At 42.7% G+C, this 23,598-nt stretch overlaps 1 protein-coding gene across 1 annotated transcript in view; it reads right to left on the minus strand.

The window, feature by feature from the left end:
- The window catches only part of LOC138656877 (probable ATP-dependent RNA helicase DDX60), a 375,810-nt gene that overhangs the window by 109,527 nt on the left and 242,685 nt on the right, over positions 1-23,598 (minus strand). Inside the window, exons 28-29 of the mRNA XM_069744200.1 lie at positions 19,800-19,829; positions 9,675-9,804 (exon numbers count right to left, since the gene is read on the minus strand). Of these exons, the coding sequence (XP_069600301.1) occupies positions 9,675-9,804; positions 19,800-19,829 (160 nt within the window). The remainder of the gene's footprint in view (positions 1-9,674; positions 9,805-19,799; positions 19,830-23,598) is intronic.

The raw sequence follows: 23,598 nt of genomic DNA on the forward strand, positions 1-23,598 counted from the left end.
GTAAAGAGCGGAAGCCAGATTGAAGAGGGTCGAGAAGAGAGTTATCTGAGAGATAGCGGGTAAGACGGGAGTGGACCAGGCGTTCGAGGAGTTTAGAGATGAAGGGAAGATTAGAGACAGGTCTATAATTAGCGGCACAGTTTTGATCGAGGGATGGTTTTTTAAGTAATGGATGTATGATGGCATGCTTAAATGAGGAGGGAAAAATACCGGAAGTGAGGGAAAAGTTGAATATTTTTGTTAGATGAGAGGTGACAGCTGGGGAAAGGGACTGGAGGAGATGTGACGGAATGGGGTCACTGGTGCAAGTGGTCGGGCGAGAAGATGCAAGGAGCCTGCTTACTTCTTCTTCTGTAACTGCGTCAAAGTCAGAGAGTGAACTAGATGCAGTGGGGGAGGGAGGACAGTGAATGGTATGAAGAGATTGGGAGATGATTTCCTGTCGTATGTGGTCAATTTTTTCTTTGAATAATTGGCCAGATCGTCAGCACGGAGATCCGTGGTTGGGGCCTGCTCTCTTGGGTTGAGTAGGGACTGGAACGTGTCAAAGAGACGTTTAGGGTTATTGGACAGGGAGGTGATGAGGGTGTTGAAGTAGGTTTGTTTGGAGAGGTGAAGGGCAGAATTGTATGTCTTTAGCATGAACTTATAATGGATGAAATCTTCGAGTAGATTAGATTTTCTCCACAGACGTTCTGCGCACCTGGAGCACCGCTGCAGGAAACGTGTTTGCAGCGTGTGCCACGGTTGTTGCCGTCTGTGCCGAGTTGTTTTATGTATAGGAGGAGCAGCTTCATCCAAAGCACTTTGCAGGGTTTCATTGTAATGCTTCAGAGCAGAATCAGGACATGAGATGGAGAAGATTGGGGCCAATGAGGACTGCAAGTTCTTCATAAGTTTCTGGGTGTTTATGGCCTGTATGTTTCTATAAGTGTAGAAAGTAGGGGTGACCTGAGCGGGATGGCAGTTCTTGATAGAGAATGAAAGAAGGTTGTGGTCAGAGAGTGGGAGAGGGGAGTTTGTGAAATCATCCACTGAACAAAGCCGGGAAAAGACCAAGTCAAGGGAGTTTCCATCTTCATGTGTTGGAGAGTTAGTATGCTGCGAGAGGCCGAAAGAGGAGGATAGAGATAAAAGGTGAGAAGCAGATGGGGAGAGGGGAGAGGCAATAGGGATGTTGAAATCACCCATGATAAGGGTGGGGGTGTCACAGGAGAGAAAGTGTGGAAGCCAGGTGGCAAAGTGATCCAGGAACTGATGACAGGGGCCGGAAGGACGATACACCACCGCCACTCGCATGGAGAAGGGGACGTAGAGTCTGACCACATGGACTTCAAAGGAAGGGAAGACAAGTGAGGGTAATTGGGGGATAACTTGGAAAGTACATTTGGGTGAAAGGAGCAGACCAACGCCTCCACCTGCTCTGTTGTCTGATCTTGGGGTATGAGAAAAGTGTAGTCCACCATATGAAAGAGCAGCAGCAGCGGTGGTGTCTGACTGCTGGATCCAGGTTTCAGTAAGAGCCAGGAGATTAAGAGAATTAGAAAGGAAGAAGTCATGAATGAAGGAGAGTTTATTACACACAGAGCGAGAATTCCAAAGGGCACAATTCAAAGAGACAGAAGGCATGCAGGGAATATTAATAAGGTTAGAGGGGTTTCTGGGTGTAGCAATTGGGAGGTTTGACTGGCTATAACATGGGGGGCCGGGGTTTGGAGAAATGTCTCCAGCGACTAGGAGAAGGAGGATCGAAAGAGTGAGCAGATGGTTAAGTGATTTGTGAAAGCGTCTCTTGTGTTGGATGGTGGGACTGAATGGATCTGCGCTATTAAGCAATGTGAACAGAGTATGAGTGCTATACATAGGAGAGGCAAGGACAGGGGCCGATATGGATGGAGTGTAGAGAGTTAATGCAAGGGCGGTGAATGTGAGTGAATGCAGGAGCCAGGAAATAGATGATACAAATAAATATGGTGAGTATTTGTGCTGTTTCAAGTGAATAGGGAATAGATTTAGATTGTCTTACCTGTCTCCTGCCCTGTCTAACTGCCATGTTATAACTGCCGAGTACTTAGAAAAAAAAAGAACTTTGAATAAAAATACACGAATACTAAGGCACGAATGCACCCCTGCACGAATGCATCCCCAAGCTAAGTCTACATTTATAGAAGGCTAGCCCTTAGATCTCTTTTTTTTTTTTTTTGGGTTAAAGCTCGTTAGCAATCAATCTAACTCAGTTGAGACAACAGGACACAATAAATGTAGTGATCAGATAAACAAATGTCCAGGTCTACATGGATCATAAACCACTTTGAAACAGTTATGTGATCTCTCTGAGTAAGCACATGCAAAAGTCAGATTAAATATCTATAAACACAAACAAATGCATAATAGGATGAATAACATATACAGATATATGCAGGATTCAATGCCGAAAATAGAATGACTCAGATACCATCCAAGCTGCTTGCTGTCAGGTATAGAAAATGCATGTCAAAAAATAAATGAATAAGAATTATCTGACATAGTGAGGGCATCTTAAACATCAACAAATTGTGTGGTCCATAAATGGGCAACAGTATATTTAATACGTAGGCTTAATATTATCTATGAGCCCACAATACAATGAAAAACATCAAAAGGAAAGAATTCAGTGTATATACAGTCTATAACCCATAAAAAGGCCAACAACCCTTAACATATAAGCCTCCCTATGTATATGCACACAAAATATACATTGCACAAAAAATGCCCGTCCAAAATACTAACAGCCTTTCACAATTTTTATCCATAGTATACCCTAAGTAGTCAGGCAACAAAATACAGGCATCCAAAAACGGTAAGAATGGAATTTCCATACATCATGAAGATCATATCCACAACGAATTATAGCTGTGCGAGAGAATCCGTATGGAGGACTTCTAAAGATTGCTATCCCTTAAAAATAATAATAAAACACAAAATACATAAAACACAGGAAAAGAGCACACATAATTAAAATCCAGATCAAGAGAAAATGGTATAAATATATATAGGAGGACAGAACACACAGTAAGTTACAGGGAGCTGGTATAGCAGATGAATGTAGGCTGAGCATGGGTAAGGTGTTCCAATCCTTGTAGACATTCAATATGATTATGATGTGCACTTTATGCATTGATAAGCCACCCTCATATACAGTCATGGCCAAAAGTATTGACACCCCTGCAATTCTGTCAGATAATACTCATTTTCTTCCTGAAAATGATTGCAAACACAAATTATTTGGTATTATTATCTTCATTTAATTTGTCTTAAATGAAAAAACACAAAAGAGAATGAAGCAAAAAGCAAAACATTGATCATTTCACACAAAATTCCAAGAATGAGCCAGACAAAAGTATTGGCACCCTCAGCCTAATACTTGGTTGCACAAACTTTAGCCAAAATAACTGCGACCAACCGCTTCCAGTAACCATCAATGAGTTTCTTACAATGCTCTGCTAGAATTTTAGACCATTCTTCTTCGGCAAACTGCTCCAGGTCCCTGATATTTGAAGGGTGCCTTCTCCAAACTGCCATTTTTAGATCTCTCCACAGGTGTTCTATGGGATTCAGGTCTGGACTCATTGCTGGCCACCTTAGAAGTCTCCAATGCTTTCTCTCAAACCATTTTCTAGTGCTTTTTGAAGTGTGTTTTGGGAAAATTGTCCTGCTGGAAAACCCATGACCTCTGAGGGAGACCCAGCTTTCTCACACTGGGTCCTACATTATGCTGCAAAATTTGTTGGTAGTCTTCAGACTTCATAATGCCATGCATACGGTCAAGCAGTCCAGTGCCAGAGGCAGCAAAGCAACCCCAAAACATCAGGGAACCTCCGCCATGTTTGACTGTAGGGACCGTGTTCTTTTCTTTGAATGCCTCTTTTTTCTCCTGTAAACTCTATGTCGATGCCTTTGCCCTAAAAGCTCTACTTTTGTCTCATCTGACCAGAGAACATTCTTCCAAAACGTTTAAAGGTACCTTCACACATAACGATATCGTTAACGATATCGTTGCTTTTTGTGACATAGCAACGATATCGTTAAGGAAATCGTTCTGTGTGACAGCGACCAACGATCAGGCCCCTGCTGGGAGATCGTTGGTCGCTGAGGAAAGTCCAGAACTTTATTTCGTCGCTGGACTCCCTGCAGACATCGCTGGATCGGCGTGTGTGACACCGATCCAGCGATGTCTTCACTGGTAACCAGGGTAAACATCGGGTTACTAAGCGCAGGGCCGCGCTTAGTAACCCGATGTTTACCCTGGTTACCAGCGTAAAAGTAAAAAAAACAGTACATACTTACCTACCGCTGTCTGTCCCCGGCGCTGTGCTTCTCTGCACTCCTCCTGCACTGGCTGTGAGCGTCGGTCAGCCGGAAAGCAGAGCGGTGACGTCACCGCTCTGCTTTCCGGCCGCTGTGCTCAGTCAGTGCAGGAGGAGTGCAGAGAAGCACAGCGCCGGGGACAGACAGCGGTAGGTAAGTATGTACTGTTTTTTTTTACTTTTACGCTGGTAACCAGGGTAAACATCGGGTTACTAAGCGCGGCCCTGCGCTTAGTAACCCGATGTTTACCCTGGTTACCCGGGGACCTCGGGATCGTTGGTCGCTGGAGAGCTGTCTGTGTGACAGCTCTCCAGCGACCAAACAGCGACGCTGCAGCAATCGACATCATTGTCGGTATCGCTGCAGCGTCGCTGAATGTGAAGGTACCTTTAGGCTTTTTCAGTTAAGCTTTGGCAAACTCCAGCCTGGCTTTTTTATGTCTCGAGGTAAGAAGTGGGTCTTCCTGGGTCTCCTACCATACAGTCCCTTTTTATTCAGACGCCAACGGATCGTACCCACGGACTGCAGGGCAGCTTGAACTTGTTTGGATGTTAGTCGAGGTTCTTTATCCAACATCCGCACGATCTTCCATTGAAATCTCTTTTCAATTTTTCTTTTCCATCCACATCTAGGGAGGTTAGCCACAGTGCCATGGGCTTTAAACTTCTTGATGACACTGCGCACGGTAGACACAGGAACATTCAGATCTTTGGAGATGGACTTGTAGCCTTGAGATTGCTCATGCTTCCTCACAATTTGGTTTCTCAAGTCCTCAGACAGGTCTTTGGTCTTCTTTCTTTTCTCCGTGATCAATGTGGTACACACAAGGACACAGGGCAGAGGTTGAGTCAACTTTAATCCATGTCAACTGGCTGCAAGTGTGATTTAGTTATTGCCAACACCTGTTGGGTGCCACAGGTAAGTTACAGGTGCTGTTAATTACACAAATTAGAGAAGCATCACATGATTTTTCGAACAGTGCCAATACTTTTGTCCACCCCCTTTTTTATGTTTGGTGTGGAATTATATCCAATTTGGCTTTAGGACAATTCTTTTTGTGTTTTTTCATTTAAGACAAATTAAATGAAGATAATAATACCAAATAATTTGTGTTTGCAATCACTTTCAGGAAGAAAATGAGTATTATCTGACAGAATTGCACGGGTGTCAATACTTTTGGCCATGACTGTACAACCCTGATTTGACATAGTGGATATTTATCTTTCAACTGCCTGGAGGTCCTAATAATTGGTGTATACATGCACTGGCAGTTTATATCCTCCTTGATGCATGAACAGTATTAGTGGGTGACTTTTGATTTAATTTAATGTGTTAGTTACTTGAAAACCATTTGCCCTAGCCTCTTATCTATTGTGGATTTGTGGCCATTAACATCTGTGCTGGTCGCTATATGACCAATTTTATTGCATGTTATGTGTGTCAACCTGTTTAAAATTGGAATTAATAAACTATATCATTGTACGATATTTTACCTTTCCATGTTTTTGGACAATGACTCCATGTTCAAATATCGAATCACTATATCTGTAGGTGCAGTTCATAAATTACGTAAAGGTAGATGACCACATACACTCTTCAACATTGAAATTGCAACACTTAGAAGAAATTGGAACTCACAGGATGGATTGACATGCTAATGATATGCAAATGAGGAAAAAATTGAAACAAATTTTCAAAACATCTCAACACAAAAGTATGTGCGCAATGGGAGACAAGTCTGGAGACACTGCAGGCGATCCAAAGGCGGCTGTTAAATGCCGCTCTCAAACTCACATGACCGTTGGTTGCCGATGGGTTGGCATGACAACCCGACGTCTTCAGCAGACTCCTGTGTTTGACATTGCCGGATTGCTATGAGCATCGCACAGCATTTCTGCTACACACAGGCAATCTGATCATCGCCTGTGTGCAGCAGAGGCAATCAGAAATCAGACAACTGCAGCTTCTTGTCTCCCATGAAGACTATTGAAGCATGCAAAAAGTAAAAAAAAATGTTTTAAAAATATAAAAAATATATAAAAGTTTAAATCATTCCCCTTTCGTCCCATTCAATATAAAACAATAAAAAAAATCAAACATACACATATTTTGGCATCATTGCGTTCAGAATCGCCTGATCTATCAATATAAAGAAAAGTTTTAACCTGATCGCTAAACAGCATAACGAGAAAAAAATTAAAACGCCAGAAGTATGTATTTTTGGTCGCTGCTACATTGCAATAAAATGCAATAATGGGTGATCAAAAGATCATATCTACATCAAAATGGTATCAATAAAAATGTCAGCTTGGCACGCAAAAAATAAGCCCCTACCCAACCCCAGATCACGAAAAATGGAGAGGCTACAGGTCTCGGAAATTGGTGCCCAAATTTTTTTTTTACCAAAGTTTGCATTTTTTTTTCACCATTTAAAGCAGTGTTCCCCAAGTCCGGTCCTCAAGAGCCACCAACAGGTCATGTTTTCAGGATTTCCTTAGTATTGCACAGGTGATAATTGCATCACCTGTACAGGCAAGCATTCAATCACCTGTGCAATACTAAGGAAATCCTGAAGACATGACCTGTTGGTGGCTCTTGAGGACAGGACTTGGGGAACACTGACTTAAAGGGTACCTGTCACCTCAAATTGGCAGGATATTTAAATGAGTTTTTACCGGTCCAAAGGGTGGCATTTCATCTTCATTTCTCCACCCCGTCCGTCCCTGTTGTCCGCAATATGTTAGTGAATTAGAGTACGTGTGCACCATAGTTGGAGTGTGCGCAATGCAATCTTCGGTCGCGCACGCACAGTATGCTTTGCCCAACTGTGGGCAAAGCCGAAAAGCATTACTACGCATGCGCCCGCGCAATGCGTCCCGGAAGTATTTCGCTGTGTTGCGGGACATAGTGTGCGGGCACAAGCGCAGTAATGCTTTTCGGCTTTGCCCGCAGCTGGGCAACTGAATCATTGTTGAACCGCATGGATGCAGTCCTTCAAGCTCATGGAAGTCACACAAAATATTAAATATGATTCTAATAGCACCACAACTTCATTCACCAATGTTATGCAACATATATTTGTATTTTAGTTAATTATTTGTTTGAATATCACATTACTTTCTGTGGGCGACAAAACATTTGTCTTGCCAAAATCTGACCATTCTGTGTCCAATAACCGATCAATATTTCTGCATTGATGCCAATTTATTTTCTTAACCAAACCACATTTTGGAGGGTTTCAGCTTTCAAAAGAATAATTTATACAACCAATGGATGATTTTAAAGTCAGGTTATAAGCTTTATTTTACATAACATGGGTAAGCGACATAACTTCTGTCAGGGAGTTTATGGTATACTGAAAATACTGCTCTCAACCAATATATGTTTCTTCCTTGAACGGAAGCTACATACTAAAGAAGCAAATGTGATATATGCTGCAAATAATATTATTCCTGCACTGTATAATGATCTGAAAACTGTCACAAAACAGTTTTCAAAATGTAGTCAAATAATGAACAATCATGATGTATTGCCTTGCCAATCACCACAGAGCAGGAAATAATATTGAGCCCCATAGTAAAATTTGAAATGAAATTTCTCCATAGCTTCCACCTTTACACGCACAAAGGACATGACAATCTAAATTTTATGATTTCTTGTGACTTTCCCTCTTTTTTTTTTACTCCTGGTGATTTGCATTTCAGTTTCCATCACTACCTTGACAAACCTTGGAAGTGGTAATCTGCATACAGCAATGCTCTTAAATGCAAAAACAAGTATAAACCCACTAACTCTTTTATGCACCATATCTGCTTTATGAATATTGAAGGGGTTGATCGCTTCTGTATTTCACCATACTTGTTGAAAACGTGGTTTTGTGGCACTTACTTATATTCAAGTATTATAGGTTTTACTTCTGCACTTATTATTGCAGTCTTACTCATAGACTTCAGCTCTCCTGTCCACAAAATTGGAGCTAGTGGAGGAGACTGTGACCAGACCTGTTCATTGGCAAACTGCAGTTGAAAAACAGCTTTCCTGTTTGTAAGGGTGTGTGACCAGGGCTGTCATGTGCCCCTTTTTCGTTTTACAGCATTTGTATAAAGTGTGTTCTGATATGTGATTATTGACTGTATTAAATATGTAAAAGTGCATAGAGTTTTTCATAGGCACTAATGTATAATCACAGAACAAAATGTATAATACCATGCTTCTGGAGATATTAGGGAAACTGCATGGTAAGCACAGGTTAGGGTTTAGCACCCAGAGTAGAGCCGATTAGATCTCAGAAAGTTAATATTTGGGGGGGGAGTTAGTGGAACAAAAAGGAAAGGACTTCCTGGTTAGACAGTTGGTGAGAGTGACAGTTAATAGTTGAGGGTGCAGTGGGCCTAAAGAGAAGCAAGTACTCATTGTGTCTAGGGCCGTAGGGGATTCTCTTCGTACATTACCGAAACATCCAGAGCTCAAGGCTCAAGTCGGGGGCTATGGAGAGCACTGACAATCCTTCCGTACAGAGGAAGATAGACATGGAACCATGTGAGGGGAATTTAAATGCTCTCTCTGATGCTGCGGAGTTGAACGGGAAATCCCTGGGGCTGCTGGAACTAGCAAGCATAGGGAAAGTTCAGGCAGAACGGAAAGTGTGCTGTGCTATGGACATGAACAATGGAAACGGTTAGCCCCAATACTGCATGTTTATTTACTATGAAAATGTACAATTATGTAAACTTCTTTATTATAAAACGAGCTGGGTGTCCCCTGCTATGTGTGTGACGGTACCTGGATCTGAAATCGTGGATGCGGAAGGGCCATGCGGGAGAAACTTGAGTGTTATGCACCACACTTATAACACAGGGGAATTGGGACACTATTTTACTGTATGGTGCCAGGGTGTGGGAACACTACAGCCCCTCGCCCAAGACTACCATCCTGAGCACCTTACATTGTGCACAGTGGTTTCCATTTGAAGGAGGCTGATGGACACATGCCCCGCCTTTAGCTGCCATTTTTAATTCAGGAGTGCTGTGAGGAAAGTTTTATAACTGTTGAGAAACTGCATTCACTGAAAAACATCAACTATGAGACATGAAAGACTTTAGAGTTCTCTGTCTCTAAGGAAACATATTCCGCAGAGCAGAGCTGCAGACAGGTGTGAGGAACTGGGTACAGATGGACAACCATTGCAAAGTATTTCATACGGCAGTGATACTGTTGTACATACACTGCAACTTATTCTACAAGCTCCCTTAGAATGATAGTTTAAAGATATACTATAAATTCTGCTTGGTAGCACATGCCTCCTGCGTCTCTGAACGCTGCCTTACCTCTTTATCCACAGCCTTGACATCAGCATAAGTACAATCAGATGGTACCTCATAAAACTTTTTGATCGTTTTCATTAAACTGTTATAATTGGCTACTTTGCTCATCAGTTCTTCGTTTTTACTTGATGTTCTGTTGATAACATTGGAATTAGTTTGGAATATGAATAAGTTGACACAAGTAATATGTTTTCAGTTTTTAAAAGCCAACGGTTTGTCAGTCAAGAAATATATTGAAATCTTCAAGGGCTAAGTGTGAAGGAAAGGGCTCGATCAAATAACTATATTTTGAGTGATGTACCTGAAAAAAATTGATAAATGGATCAAAATCAGACCAATGTTACTCAATTTAACTAAATGATTTTTTTCACTGACTAAATCTGTGTGTGAAAAATCCCAGTATGCTCTAGTTTCTTCCACCCATTGAGTCCACAGTTGTGTCTAGTTTTACCACTAAAAGGGAATGTCGGGGCGAGACTTGAGTGCGACAGTGGTGTGACGCCACAGGTTGTCTGATTAATTACGAGTTGTGGCATTCCATTTGTCAGAAATCTTACTTCACTCAGGGACTGGAGTAAGATTAGTGTTGATGTGCATGACACCTGTCAGATGCACCTGATTCTTTAAGAGGCACTTTAATACTCCCCGCCCCCCTCATCAGTACCGGCAGTCTTGAGTAATCGGTGCCAAAATTTTAAAGAGTACCTGTAAATGTAATATTTATTTCATAAATCAATATTACAAGTGAAATTAAGAAACTTTCTAATATATTTTATCAGATAAATCTGCTTCCTTCCTCCTCCTAGACTGATAATTTACTCTGGAAATTCTCAATTCAAAGGTAAAATCTGTCTTCCATGATGACAGATGTTTACATTTCTGAGCTAGGAGATGACATTGACTACTGATAAGATTCCATACAATGGTTCTCTTGTTAAAGCACAGGCTAAATGCCCGTTGGGCACACAGTGAGAGTGTGATTTATATATCCTGTCAGTCTCCTCTCTTCTCTATTATGTCATAGCTGTTTTCTCAGTTATTTATCCTGTTTCACTCTTGCAATATATAGAACAATTTACACATTATAAACATATATAACTTTACTATCCTTACCATCAGGTCTCATGTGATTTTTTGTGACATTCATTCCCTATTTTTTTGGAGATCTAATATATTATTTTCTGTCACAGTATTTATTGAACCTTTTTATAGTCATATCACTATATCTATATGCAATAACCTAATTAATCTCTTGTTCCCTTGTTGAGTATGGGAGTTTCTGACATTAATTATTGCTACTTCACAGCCATTTCAGGATGAATGGTTTATGATAATTGCATTATTTGCACATAACTATTGTCACGATATATATAGTGACCCCACGAGGGGGAGGTCGGCAGATGGCACGACACAAAGGAATGGTAAAGTGGTGAGGAAGGCTCTACCAATAGGGAATGAGGAATGGTCACCTCCTGCGCAAACCTGAGCCTGACCCTGCACTCCCCTAACACCCTAAGTGGGTCCTTCCCCCCACCAGTCAGGAACCTCATCCCTCACCATCACCTCACACTGTCCTGGCTAGCGCACCAGCTGGCAAGGGCGCTAGCCTCACCACTGTAGATAGTACAACACAGGGGACAGTGACAAACACGAGACAGATGGGATAATAACACAACTTAGCTTTACAACTTCCTCTGCTGCAAACACCGCACAGCAGAATAAAGGCACCAGGATCACGAACTCACAAAATAGGCTGATAAACCAAAGCAGCCAGCAAGCTCCTTACTCCAGGCTTGGTCACTGTAGATTGCTCTATCACTGACAGTCCGCTGATGCATCAGGTGACCATTTAAAGGATGGTGGGAGTGGTCACCACCCACAACAGCTGACCTAACAACTCTGCAGTTACAACAGATTGCCAGCGAGGGAAACAGGCATTAACCCCCGTTGGCACTGAAAGGAAACAAGCGTCATTTAAATCCTAGTGGAACCAGAGCTGCCACGAATCCAAAAATGGATTGTGACAACTATTAATTTTAATATTTGCCTGAACTGGCTGTTTGGTGGACCTTACATCGTGTTCCAAATTATTATGCAAATTACATTTTTCTTGGATTTTCCTAAATGGTCGGTGCAAATGACAGTCAGTCTAATAAAAGTGAAAAAAACAGCAACCAGCAGCACTCAATCAGCCAGGATGCACGCTCCAACGTCCATGGATCCACTGGACCAATACTCACAATATAGAAAAAGGAGCAGCATCCAATCCAGGTGAAAGATATAAAGTCTTTATTCCACCACCATCATACAACGTTTCGGCCTGGCATGGCCTTTGTCAAGTACTTGACAAAGGCCATGCCAGGCCGAAATGTTGTATGATGGTGGTGGAATAAAGACTTTATATCTTTCACCTGGAATGGATGATGCTCCTTTTTCTATATAGTCAGTCTAATAAAAGTCATCACCCATTAGAGTATACATCGAGTTTTATTGAAGAAACCTCCCAATGATAACAGTATAATCTCCAAAACGAATAAAAACTCAAAATGCAGTGTTCTAAATTATTAGGCACAGTAGAATTTCTAAACATTTGATATGTTTTAAAGAACTGAAAATGCTCATTTGTGGAATTTGCAGCATTAGGAGGTCTGTTGTGAATTCTGCTCTTGGGCTCCCTCCGGTGGTTATGAGTGGTAGTGCTGCGGTAGTTGGATCGCAGCATTTATCAGGTGTATCTATTTTTTGCAATTTGGGCTGGGCTATATAGCCTTGCTTGATCCTTTAGTCAGTGCCAGTTGTCCATTGTTTTTGGAGGATTCACATCCCTTCTGGTCTCTCCTGTTTGCTGTGCTTTTCTTCAAAGATAAGTCCTGGCTTTGTTTTTGCTGTCCACCTGCTGTGGACCTTATAGTTCTGTGCATTTTCATGTTTTTGTCTTGTCCAGCTTAGTCTGTGAAGGATTTTTTGCAGCCTAGCTATTTCTCTGGAGATGCAGATATACCCTCCATGTCTTTAGTCAGATGTGGTGTTTAGTATTTTCTGTGGTGGATATTTTCTAGTGTTTTAATACTGACCGCATAGTACTCTATTTTTCTATTCTTTCTTTTTAGGTAGTATGGCCTCCTATGCTAAATCCTGATTTCATTTCTGCGTATGTTATTTCCCTCTTCTCTCACAGTCAATATTTGTGGGGGGCTGTCTATTCTTTGGGGATTTTCTCTGAGGCAAGACAGGTTTTCCTTTTCTGTCTTTAGGGTTAATTAGTCCTCCGGCTGTGTCGAGATGTCTAGGGAGCGTTAGGTACATTCCACGGCTACTGCTAGTTGTGGCGTTAAGTTCAGGTCTGCGGTCAGTACAGGTACCACTTTCTCCAGAGAACGTCTCATGTTGCTCCTAGGCCACCAGATCATAACAGTACAACTGGCCAACAATGAGTTAAACGCATCTCAGAAGAAGGGAAGGAAAGTGCTGAGCCATTTTTTTTTTCTGTAGTCTGTTTTGTCTTTCCTTCCCTCTTTACCTCTGGGTGTCTCAGGAGTTAGGCGCTGGCATGGAGGTTCAGGAATTGGTTTCTCGTGTGGACCAACTTGCTGCTAGAGTACAGGGTATTTCCGATTATATCGTTCAGACTCCGGCTTTAGAGCCTAGAATTCCTACTCCTGATTTGTTTTTTGGGGACAGGTCCAAATTTTTGAGCTTTAAAAATAACTGTAAACTGTTTTTTGCTCTGAAACCCCGTTCTTCTGGTGATTCCATTCAGCAGGTTAAAATTGTTATTTCCCTGCTGCATGGTGATCCTCAGGATTGGGCATTTTCCCTGGAATCTGGCAATCCTGCTTTGCTTAATGTTGATTCTTTCTTTCAAGCATTGGGGTTATTGTATGATGAACCTAATTCAGTGGATCATGCAGAGAAGACCTTGTTGGCCCTGTGTCAGGGTCAAGAAGCGGCAGAATCGTATTGCCAGAAATTTAGAAAATGGTCGGTGTTGACTAAATGGAATGAGGATGCCTTGGCGGCAATTTTCAGAAAGGGTCTTTCTGAATCCGTTAAAGATGTCATGGTGGGGTTCCCCACGCCTGCTGGCCTGAGTGATTCTATGTCTCTGGCCATTCAGATTGATCGGCGCTTGCGCGAGCGCAGAGTTGTGAACGCTGTGGCGTTGTCCTCCGAGCGGAGCTCTGAGCCTATGCAGTGTGATAGGATTTTGTCTAGAGCTGAACGACAAAGATTCAGGCGTCAGAATAGGTTGTGTTCTTATTGCGGCGATTCTGCTCATGTTATTTCTGATTGCCCTAAGCGTACAAAGAGAATCGCTAGTTCTGTTACCATCAGTACTGTACAACCTAAATTTCTGTTATCTGTGACCTTGATCTGCTCATTATCGACATTTTCTGTCATGGGATTTGTGGATTCGGGCGCCGCTCTGAACTTAATGGACTTGGAATTTGCCAGACGTTGTGGTTTCCCCTTGCAGCCTTTGCAGAACCCTATTCCTTTAAGGGGCATTGATGCTACACCGTTGGCTAAAAATAAACCTCAGTTTTGGACACAGCTGACCATGCGCATGGCGCCAGCCCATCAGGAAGATTGTCGTTTTCTGGTGTTGCATAATTTGCATGATGATATTGTGCTGGGTTTTCCATGGTTACAGCTACATAATCCGGTGTTAGATTGGAAATCTATGTCTGTGACTAGTTGGGGTTGTCAGGGGGTTCATGGTCACGTTCCTTTGATGTCAATTTCCTCTTCCCCCTCTTCTGAAATTCCTGAGAGACCTTGGACGCATATTTCTATGGATTTTATTTCAGATCTTCCGGTTTCCCAGAGGATGTCGGTTATCTCGGTGGTTTGTGACCGGTTTTCTAAGATGGTTCATTTGGTACCTTTGCCTAAATTGCCTTCCTCTTCTGATTTGGTTCTGTTGTTTTTCAGCATGTGGTTCATTTGCATGGCATTCCGGAGAATATTGTGTCCGATAGAGGTTCCCAGTTTGTTTCTAGGTTTTGGCGGGCCTTTTGTGCTAAGCTGGGCATTGATTTGTCTTTTTCTTTCGCATTTCATCCTCAGACAAATGGCCAGACCGAGCGAACTAATCAAACTTTGGAAACTTATTTGAGATGCTTTGTGTCTGCTGATCAGGATGATTGGGTGGCTTTCTTGCCATTGGCCGAGTTTGCCCTTAATAATCGGGCTAGTTCTGCTACCTTGGTTTCGCCTTTTTTTTGTAATTTTGGTTTTCATCCTCGTTTTCTTCAGGGCAGGTTGAGCCTTCTAATTGTCCTGGTGTGGATTCTGTGGTTGACAGGCTGCAGCAGATTTGGGCTCATGTGGTGGACAATTTGGTGTTGTCTCAGGAGGAGGCTCAACGTTTTGCTAACCGTCGTCGGTGTGTTGGTTCCCGACTTCGGGTTGGGGATTTGGTCTGGTTGTCTTCCCGTCATGTTCCTATGAAGGTTTCTTCCCCTAAGTTCAAGCTTCGGTTTATTGGTCCTTATAGGATTTCTGAGTTTATCAATCCAGTGTCTTTTCGTTTGGCCCTTCCAGCCTCTTTTTCCATCCATAATGTGTTCCATAGATCTTTGTTGCGGAAGTATGTAGTGCCCATTGTTCCCTCTGTTGATCCTCCGGCAACGGTGTTGATTGATGGGGAGTTGGAGTATGTGGTTGAGAAGATTTTGGATTCTCGTTTTTCGAGGCGGAGGCTTCAGTATCTGGTCAAATGGAAGGGTTATGGCCAGGAGGATAATTCTTGGGCTGTTGCCTCCGATGTTCATGCTGACGATTTGGTTCGTGCCTTTCATTTGGCTCGTCCTGATCGGCCTGGGGGCTCTGGTGAGGGTTCGGTGACCCCTCCTCAAGGGGGGGGGGGTACTGTTGTGAATTCTGCTCTTGGGCTCCCTCTGGTGGTTATGAGTGGTAGTGCTGCGGTAGTTGGATCGCAGCATTTATCAGGTGTATCTATTTTTTGCAATTTGGGCTGGGCTATATAGCCTTGCTTGATCCTTTAGTCAGTGCCAGTTGTCCATTGTTTTTGGAGGATTCACATCCCTTCTGGTCTCTCCTGTTTGCTGTGCTTTTCTTCAAAGATAAGTCCTGGCTTTGTTTTTGCTGTCCACCTGCTGTGGATCTTATAGTTCTGTGCATTTTCATGTTTTTGTCTTGTCCAGCTTAGTCTGTGAAGGATTTTTTGCAGCCTAGCTATTTCTCTGGAGATACTCCATGTCTTTAGTCAGATGTGGTGTTTTGTATTTTCTGTGGTGGATATTTTCTAGTGTTTTAATACTGACCGCATAGTACTCTGTTCTATTCTTTCTTTTTAGCTAGTATGGCCTCCTATGCTAAATCCTGATTTCATTTCTGCGTATGTTATTTCCCTCTTCTCTCACAGTCAATATTTGTGGGGGGCTGTCTATTCTTTGGGGATTTTCTCTGAGGCAAGATAGGTTTTCCTTTTTTGTCTTTAGGGTTAATTAGTCCTCCGGCTGTGTCGAGATGTCTAGGGAGCGTTAGCTACATTCCACGGCTACTGCTAGTTGTGGCGTTAAGTTCAGGTCTGCGGTCAGTACAGGTACCACCTTCTCCAGAGAACGTCTCATGTTGCTCCTAGGCCACCAGATCATAACAGAGGTCACATTCACTGAACAAAAAAGATATTTAACTCCAAAACATCCTAACAGGCCAAGGTACATGTTAACATAGGACCCCTTCTTTGATATCACCTTCACAATTTTTGCATCCATTGAACTTGTGAGTTTTTAGAGAGTTTCTGCTTGTATTTTTTTGCATGAAGTCAGAATAGCCTCCCAGAGCTGCTGTTTTGATGTGAACTGGCTCCCACCCTCATAGATCTTTTGCTTGATGATACTCCAAAGGTTCTCTATAGGGTTGAGGTTAGGGGAAGATGGTGGCCACACCATGAGTTTATCTCCTTTTATGCCCATAGCAGCCAATGACTCAGAGGTATTCTTTGCAGCATGAAATGGTGCATTGTCATGCATGAAGATGATTTTGCTCCTGAAGGCACTCTTCCGCTTTTTATACCATGAAAGAAAGTTGTCAGTCAGAAACTCTATATACTTTGCAGAGGTTATTTTTACACCTTCAGGAACCTTAAAGGGGCCTACCAGCTGATTCCCCTAGATTCCGGCCCAAAACAGGACTCCTCCAGTTCCTTGCTGACATCGCAGCCTTGTTGGGACATGGTGGCCATCCACCAACCATTCACTACTCCATCCATCTGGACCATCCAGGGTTGCTCAACACTCATCAGTAAACAAGACTGTTTGAAAATAAGTCTTCATGTATGTCTGGGCCTACTGCAACCATTTCTGCTTGTGAACACTGTTTAGGGGTGGCCGAATAGTAGGTTTATGCACCACAGCAAGCCTTTGAAGGATCCTGCACCTTGAATTTCGAGGGACTCTAGAGGCACCAGCAGCTTCAAATAACTGTTTGCTGCTTTGTAATGGTATTTTGGCAGCTGCTCTCTTAATTCAATGAATTTGTCTGACAGAAACCTTCTGTAATAATTATATGGGTACTACGGAATCTGATAGCATGGGATAAAGCCAGTCTGAGAGCAAAGTTGCAACAAAAGATGTATTTACTCAAAAAACAGAAATGTAAACAGAACTAACAGATATTTCTGCAATTGTAACGAGGTCCTCAGCTCTATAAAGAGAATCACAGCAAACAGAATAGCAAACAAAACATGGTACAGATATTCCTGCAATAGTAACGAGGTCCTCAGCTCTATATAGAAAGTCACAGCAAACAGAAAAGCGGGGAGCGACCGCTAATGTGAACCAGTCCAGCAAGGAAATAATGTGGAAGCAAACAAGTCACTTGAACGAGGAAGTCCAATAATGTTATAGTGCAAATGCACACAGTACTTATATTATGAAGTTCAGCAAAACTTGCTAGTAGGAGTCCAATTGTTCACAGATGGTGCTTCATCTGAATGACGTCCTGGAAAAGAAAGGACGAGGGGAGAAAGAGGGAGAGCGCTATCTAAGCGTAGTAGATGAATACATCTTTCTTGGAAAGAAACGCTCAGCTTGAATCTTGCTCACCTGGTGTGGTTGTGCAAAGAGGCACAACACTGGGAAAAGTTTAGTACACAAAGGAAATCCTTCCACTGGTGTGCTGCACGTCGCAGCAGTTCCAAAGGCGAGAGGTAGCTGAATGGGGTGAAGCAGACCACCAAGTAGAGAGCAGCAGAAGCAGGGAGTGAACCAGCAAACAGGCAGATGCTCTGGAGCCAGCAGCACAAAATACTCAAGCACAGGTGAACAGAAGACCCGGACTTAAATAGTCAGGGCAGACAGGAAGTTCCATGACAGGGCGAGATCCAAGACTCCATCTTGGATCAGGGCGAACAGACACCAGGAAAGTCCAGAATCCTTACACCTTCCTCATTATGCCTTTATCTGCATGAACTCTGTCTGTGCTCTGTTTCAGTCAAAATCTCTTCACAATATGATGATCACTCTTAAGTTTTCATGAAATAACTAATGTTTTCATACCTTGTCCAAGGCATTGCACTATTTAACGCTTTTCAGCAGAAGAGAGATCCTTTAAATTTCCCATATTACTTGAAACCTGTGGCCTGCTTAATAATATATAACATAATTTTTAAGTAATTTTCCTTTAATTAGAATCACCTGGATTCAAATTATCACATGTGTTTAAGATTGATTTAAGTGAACCATTGAATACCATCCACAAGTTTATTTGAAAAACAAAACAATTAAATCTTTATGACACTTAAATCCAATTTGCATAATAATTTGGAACATGGTGTATATATGTATGCACTACTTTGAATGAATCATTGTTATATGTATTTTTATTTATATAGCCCTAACTCCTGTGTATTTTATCTTGTTGAGTTGTTTTCATTTGGTTCGTCTTGTTATAATTTATATGATTTAATCAATAAAATGTTGAATGTTATATATATATATATATATATATATATAGAGTTGTGCATCAAGTTTATAGGTTCATAAATGGGAGAAGGCAAGATCTCGGCTTCTAGCTTCTCCCTCTTCACCCTCTCTTTCCACTACGTAGAAGATGACAGATGCTAAGATTCAATCTCAGTCATTTAAAATCTGTCTGCTCTGAATACAGATTTACGTGGGAATTGAGAGTTTTTAAAATGAATGATGAAACCTGGTGGAGACAGAAACAGATTTTCAGTCACATTACAAAGTTGCCTATTTTCATATGTACTATTGGTTTATGTAATACTGTATATACTCGAGTATAAGCCGACCCGAGTATAAGCCGAGGTACCTAATTTTGCCACGGAAAACTGGGTAAGCTTATTGACCCGAGTATAAGCTGGGCATGCATTGTCCCCTCATACCTGTCCTGCTATGCATGACTCCCCCTGTCCTATCCTGGTATGTGGCATCCTCGTCCTGCCCTGGTATGCATGGCTCCTCCAGTCACGCATGGCTCAGCTCCCCCAATCCTGCATGACTCGGCTCCCCCGGTCCCGCATGGCTCGACTCCCCCATCCCATCATTGTATGCATGGCTCACTCACTCATTGTCTCAGCGCCAGCAGCTCTTCCTGTGCTCAGCGGTCACATGGTATCGCTCATTAAGGTAATGAATATGCGCTCCTCACCTATGGGAGTGGAGATGCGTGCATATTCATTACCTTAATGAGCGGTAATGAACAGGAACTTCAGGAAGAGCTGCCGGGACAGCGGAGATGTAGGAACAGAGATGCAGCAACGGTGTGAGGAGGGCGAGTATGATGTCTTCTGTTAGCCGGCGGCTGCAGCTGCAGCTGTCACTGTGCCACAGCTGCCGGCTCCGGCCGCTGCTCTATCTCCCCCACTGGCTTTCTGGACAATGACTCGTGTATAAACCGAGGGGGGCATTTTCAGAAAAAATGTGCTGAAAAACTTGGCTTATACCCCAGTATATACGGTAATTAAAATGAAGGTTACTCTTTAAACATATGACATTTAGTCTGTGTTCCCTACTGATGAGTTGGGTGTGAGATACTGATTGTACAGAGCACAATACACATACAATGAAGTAGAAACTTATGAGAAAGATCATTATTATGCCTACAGTATGTAAAGGATTTAAATGTCAATTCTACCTTGAAGGACTTGTATCCATCTTTGCTGACCTAGGTAAAAACAAAGAATTGACTTTATTTACCGATCATCACATTTTTAGCATTTTATATGCAAATTAGGTATTAACATCCATACAAAAGTATTATACATATACATTATACATTTGTCTACCTAAGGGTATGTGCACAGGGCGTCACTATGTGGATGCAGGCGGAATTGGCAAGTTCTTCAAGGTGAAAACACTATGAAAATGCCGGGAGTCGTTTTCCTGGAGTATTATTTTTCCTGGCATTTTTTCAGTCATCTTTGGGGTAGCATTTTTGCTCTATACTTTTAAAGGAAACCTGTCACCCCCCCCCCCCCCAGGCATTTGTAACTAAAAGATCCACATTGTGTAGCAGTAATGCTGCATTCTGACAAGGTGGCTCTTTTAGTTCTGGTCCCTGGCACTGCTGAAAGAATCATTTTAAAATTTGCCCCTCATACTGTGAAATCACCATGGGGGCAGGTCTTTTCCCCCCTAATCCAGACGCCTCACAGCAATCAATCATGGCCTCTGCGCTCTGGGCGCCGCCTCATCTTCCTTCAGTAGTGTCCCCGGCGCCTGCACTGTAAGATCGAAAGGCAGCGCAACTGCGCATGCCCGAAAAAAAAATAACTGCGCAGGCACCGGGGACGCTAATGAAGGAAGAGGAGGTGGCGCCCGGCGCGCAGGCCATGAGTGATGGCTGTGAGGCATCTGGATTAGGGGGGAAAGACCTCATGATTTCACGGTATGAGGGACAAATTTCAAAAACGATTCTTTCAGCAGTGCCAGGAACAAGAACTAAAAGAGCCACCTTGTCAGAATGCAGCATTACTGTTGCACAAGGTAGCTCTTTTAGTTACAAAAGCCTGGGGGGGGGGGTGACAGGTTCCCTTTAAGTAAGTAGAGCTGGCAGCTTTCAAACACAGCCATTCGAAGAAGCAGCATGGTACTTCTCATAACGACCTTTTTTTCTTCTCCAGTAAGATGGTGCCACCGGCGCGTGCACAGTAGCAGTTATCGGATCACAGCTATTGCTAGGTGCTACTGCGCAGGTGCGGCAGGCGCCATTTTCATTTTTTTCCCCTACCTGGATAACATCAAGAAAATGTATTATTGCCACACTAACCATGCAACTATGCTGCAGAGCAGAGCCCACAGCCGGCACCCGCCTTCTCTGTTAGGCTACGTTCACATTAGCGTCATGCGACGCTGCGACGCCGACGCAACGCACAACGCATCGGAAACGCACGCAAAAACGCACCTTTTTTGACGCAAGCGTCGGACGGATGCGTCGTAAAACGCAGCATTTTTGGTGCGTTTTTGTAGCGTTTTTACAAAAAACGCAGTGTTTTACAATGCATGCGTTGTCAAACAATGATAATATCTTTAGACACAATTTAGTGTCTAGACACTAGATAACACCACCAATGAATAGAAGAGGGTGGGTCTAGTGTCTAGACAATCGATAATGCCACCAATGGGTAGATGAGGGTGGGTATTAATGTAATAGTGGTATATATACCCCGGCATAGATTATTTCCAACCATAGAGCATCAAGATGGATCGTCCCATGGAGAGTATCTACCTCACTTTTGAGCTGGAATTAGCCCTTGCTATTGCTTATGCTATTGCCTGTCATGAACCGAGGAAAAGAGACAAACTACGGAGAAGGAGTCGTCGGCGTTTTTGGCTACACCCTATAGTGGAAGTCCGAGAGAGTCGTGGAGCCTACCATTGTCTGTTTGGCGAGTTAAATGACAACCAGGATAAATACTTCGAGTACACCAAGATGTCTCAAAACAGCTTCCGATATCTGCTGCGTCTGGTGGAAGCAGCCATTTCCAGGCAGGACACGCAGCTCCGTAAAGCAATTTCCCCCGAGGAACGTCTGCTGGTGACTCTACGGTACGTAATGGAATGTGAAGGATTTATATGTTCTTGCCATTTTTTAAAGTAACGTGTTTTTGTTTTGTGGGGTGGGGGATTGTAATTAAAAATGAAAAATTCTTTCATAACAATTTAATTAATTATATTTATTTATTTTTCTTCTTGTCAGTTTCCTGGCTACCGGAGAGACATTGAGATCCCTGCATTTCCAGTTTCGGATTGGAGTCTCCACACTGTCTGGTATTATTGCCGACACATGCCGCGCATTGTGGGACAACCTCCGGAAGGAATTTTTACCCATCCCTACAAGAGAAATATGGCATGCCAACGCCCAAAAATTCGAACAAGTGTGTTCTTTCCCTAACTGTATTGGAGCCGTGGATGGGAAGCACATTAGGATTACCAAGCCTTCAAGAAGTGGATCTCTTTTTTTTAATTATAAAAAATACTTTTCCACCGTGCTGATGGCAATTGCAGGTGCGGACTGCAGGTTTCTCGCTGTGGACATTGGAGCGTTTGGTCGTGCAAATGATTCACGGACATTTAAGGAGTCTGATATGGGCCGAAGATTGTACAATAACAATTTTAATTTCCCCCATCCACGACCTCTTCCCAACACCGAAGGCCCGGCCCTGCCATTTGTTGTTGTTGGTGATGAGGCTTTTCAAATGAGTGGCAACCTACTTAAACTGTACTCCAGTCGTGGGTTGGACCGCACCAAAACTATATTTAATTATAGACTGTCCAGGGCCAGAAGAACTGTGGAGTGCGCCTTTGGAATCCTTGTCTCCAAATGGCGTATCTTAGGATCCGCTATAAATTTGAAAATTTAGACAGTGGATGAGGTGGTGAAGGCGTGTGTGGTTCTCCACAATTTTATTATTGATAAAGAGAGAGTCAACGTGGAACTCGATGAACCCATACCAAATCCATTGCCTGATTATCAAGATCATCCTCTGCGTACAACTGTGGAGATTGCTCATATGAGGGACCAATTTGCTGCATACTTTGTTTCTGATGTTGGCAGTGTTTCATGGCAAGATCAAATGGTTTAATTCTTCGTGTTATTATGATGTCATGTAAACACTGTGGAGTCCATGTCATTTAACCATCCTATGTATGGTTATTGTTATAATGTCCCCTGATTGTATAATGCGTTGTGTTTTGAAATAAAGTTCTTGTGCCTTTCCATTTTCAAAAAAAAAATCTCCCATACGTTTTTCCATAGTAATAGAATTGTAAAATCCAATTTTATTGAAAGTAATGTGTGTCCCACAAAATTTGTGTGTTCCATAGTTTTGACGTATAACATAATCGGCTCCCACCTTGTCAACCATTTTTAATCCGGCAGACTATTTGCATATGGAACCAGGCTTGACAAGGAGGGAGACGATCATGTTTGCAAAACTCTACAGAGTGAACACTATTGTACTCAGGATGCTAGAATACGTCCAGAGTCAAATAGTGGCGACACTGTGAACATTGCTTCCACCTCACCTGACCAATATTCATAAGGTACATTAATAAAACTATTATCCAACGATACCGACCAGTGATACGACTGGACCGAGATCGTTGTTTAGTTGTCGCGTGGTTGCTGGAGAGCTGTCACACAGACAGCTCTACAGCAACCAAAAAAGAGCAAGTCCCGTGTAATCTGGGTAATGTTATGAAGCGCTTTGCCACACTCACGATGTTTACCATTGTAAATGTAATTTTAAAAAATACAAAAAATCATTATATTCCGGTGTGTGACACGTCCATCGCCGTCAGCTTCCCGTACTGTGCCAGCCCTAAAGCACAGCACAGCGTTTATTATTAAGTCAACGGTGTGCTCAGCTTTACGGGCGGGAATCACAGTGTCAGTGCGGAAAGATGACGGCGAGGGACGTGGTAGACACCTT

The sequence above is a fragment of the Ranitomeya imitator genome, chromosome 1 (genome assembly GCF_032444005.1).
Source record: "Ranitomeya imitator isolate aRanImi1 chromosome 1, aRanImi1.pri, whole genome shotgun sequence".
Lineage (NCBI taxonomy): Eukaryota > Metazoa > Chordata > Amphibia > Anura > Dendrobatidae > Ranitomeya > Ranitomeya imitator.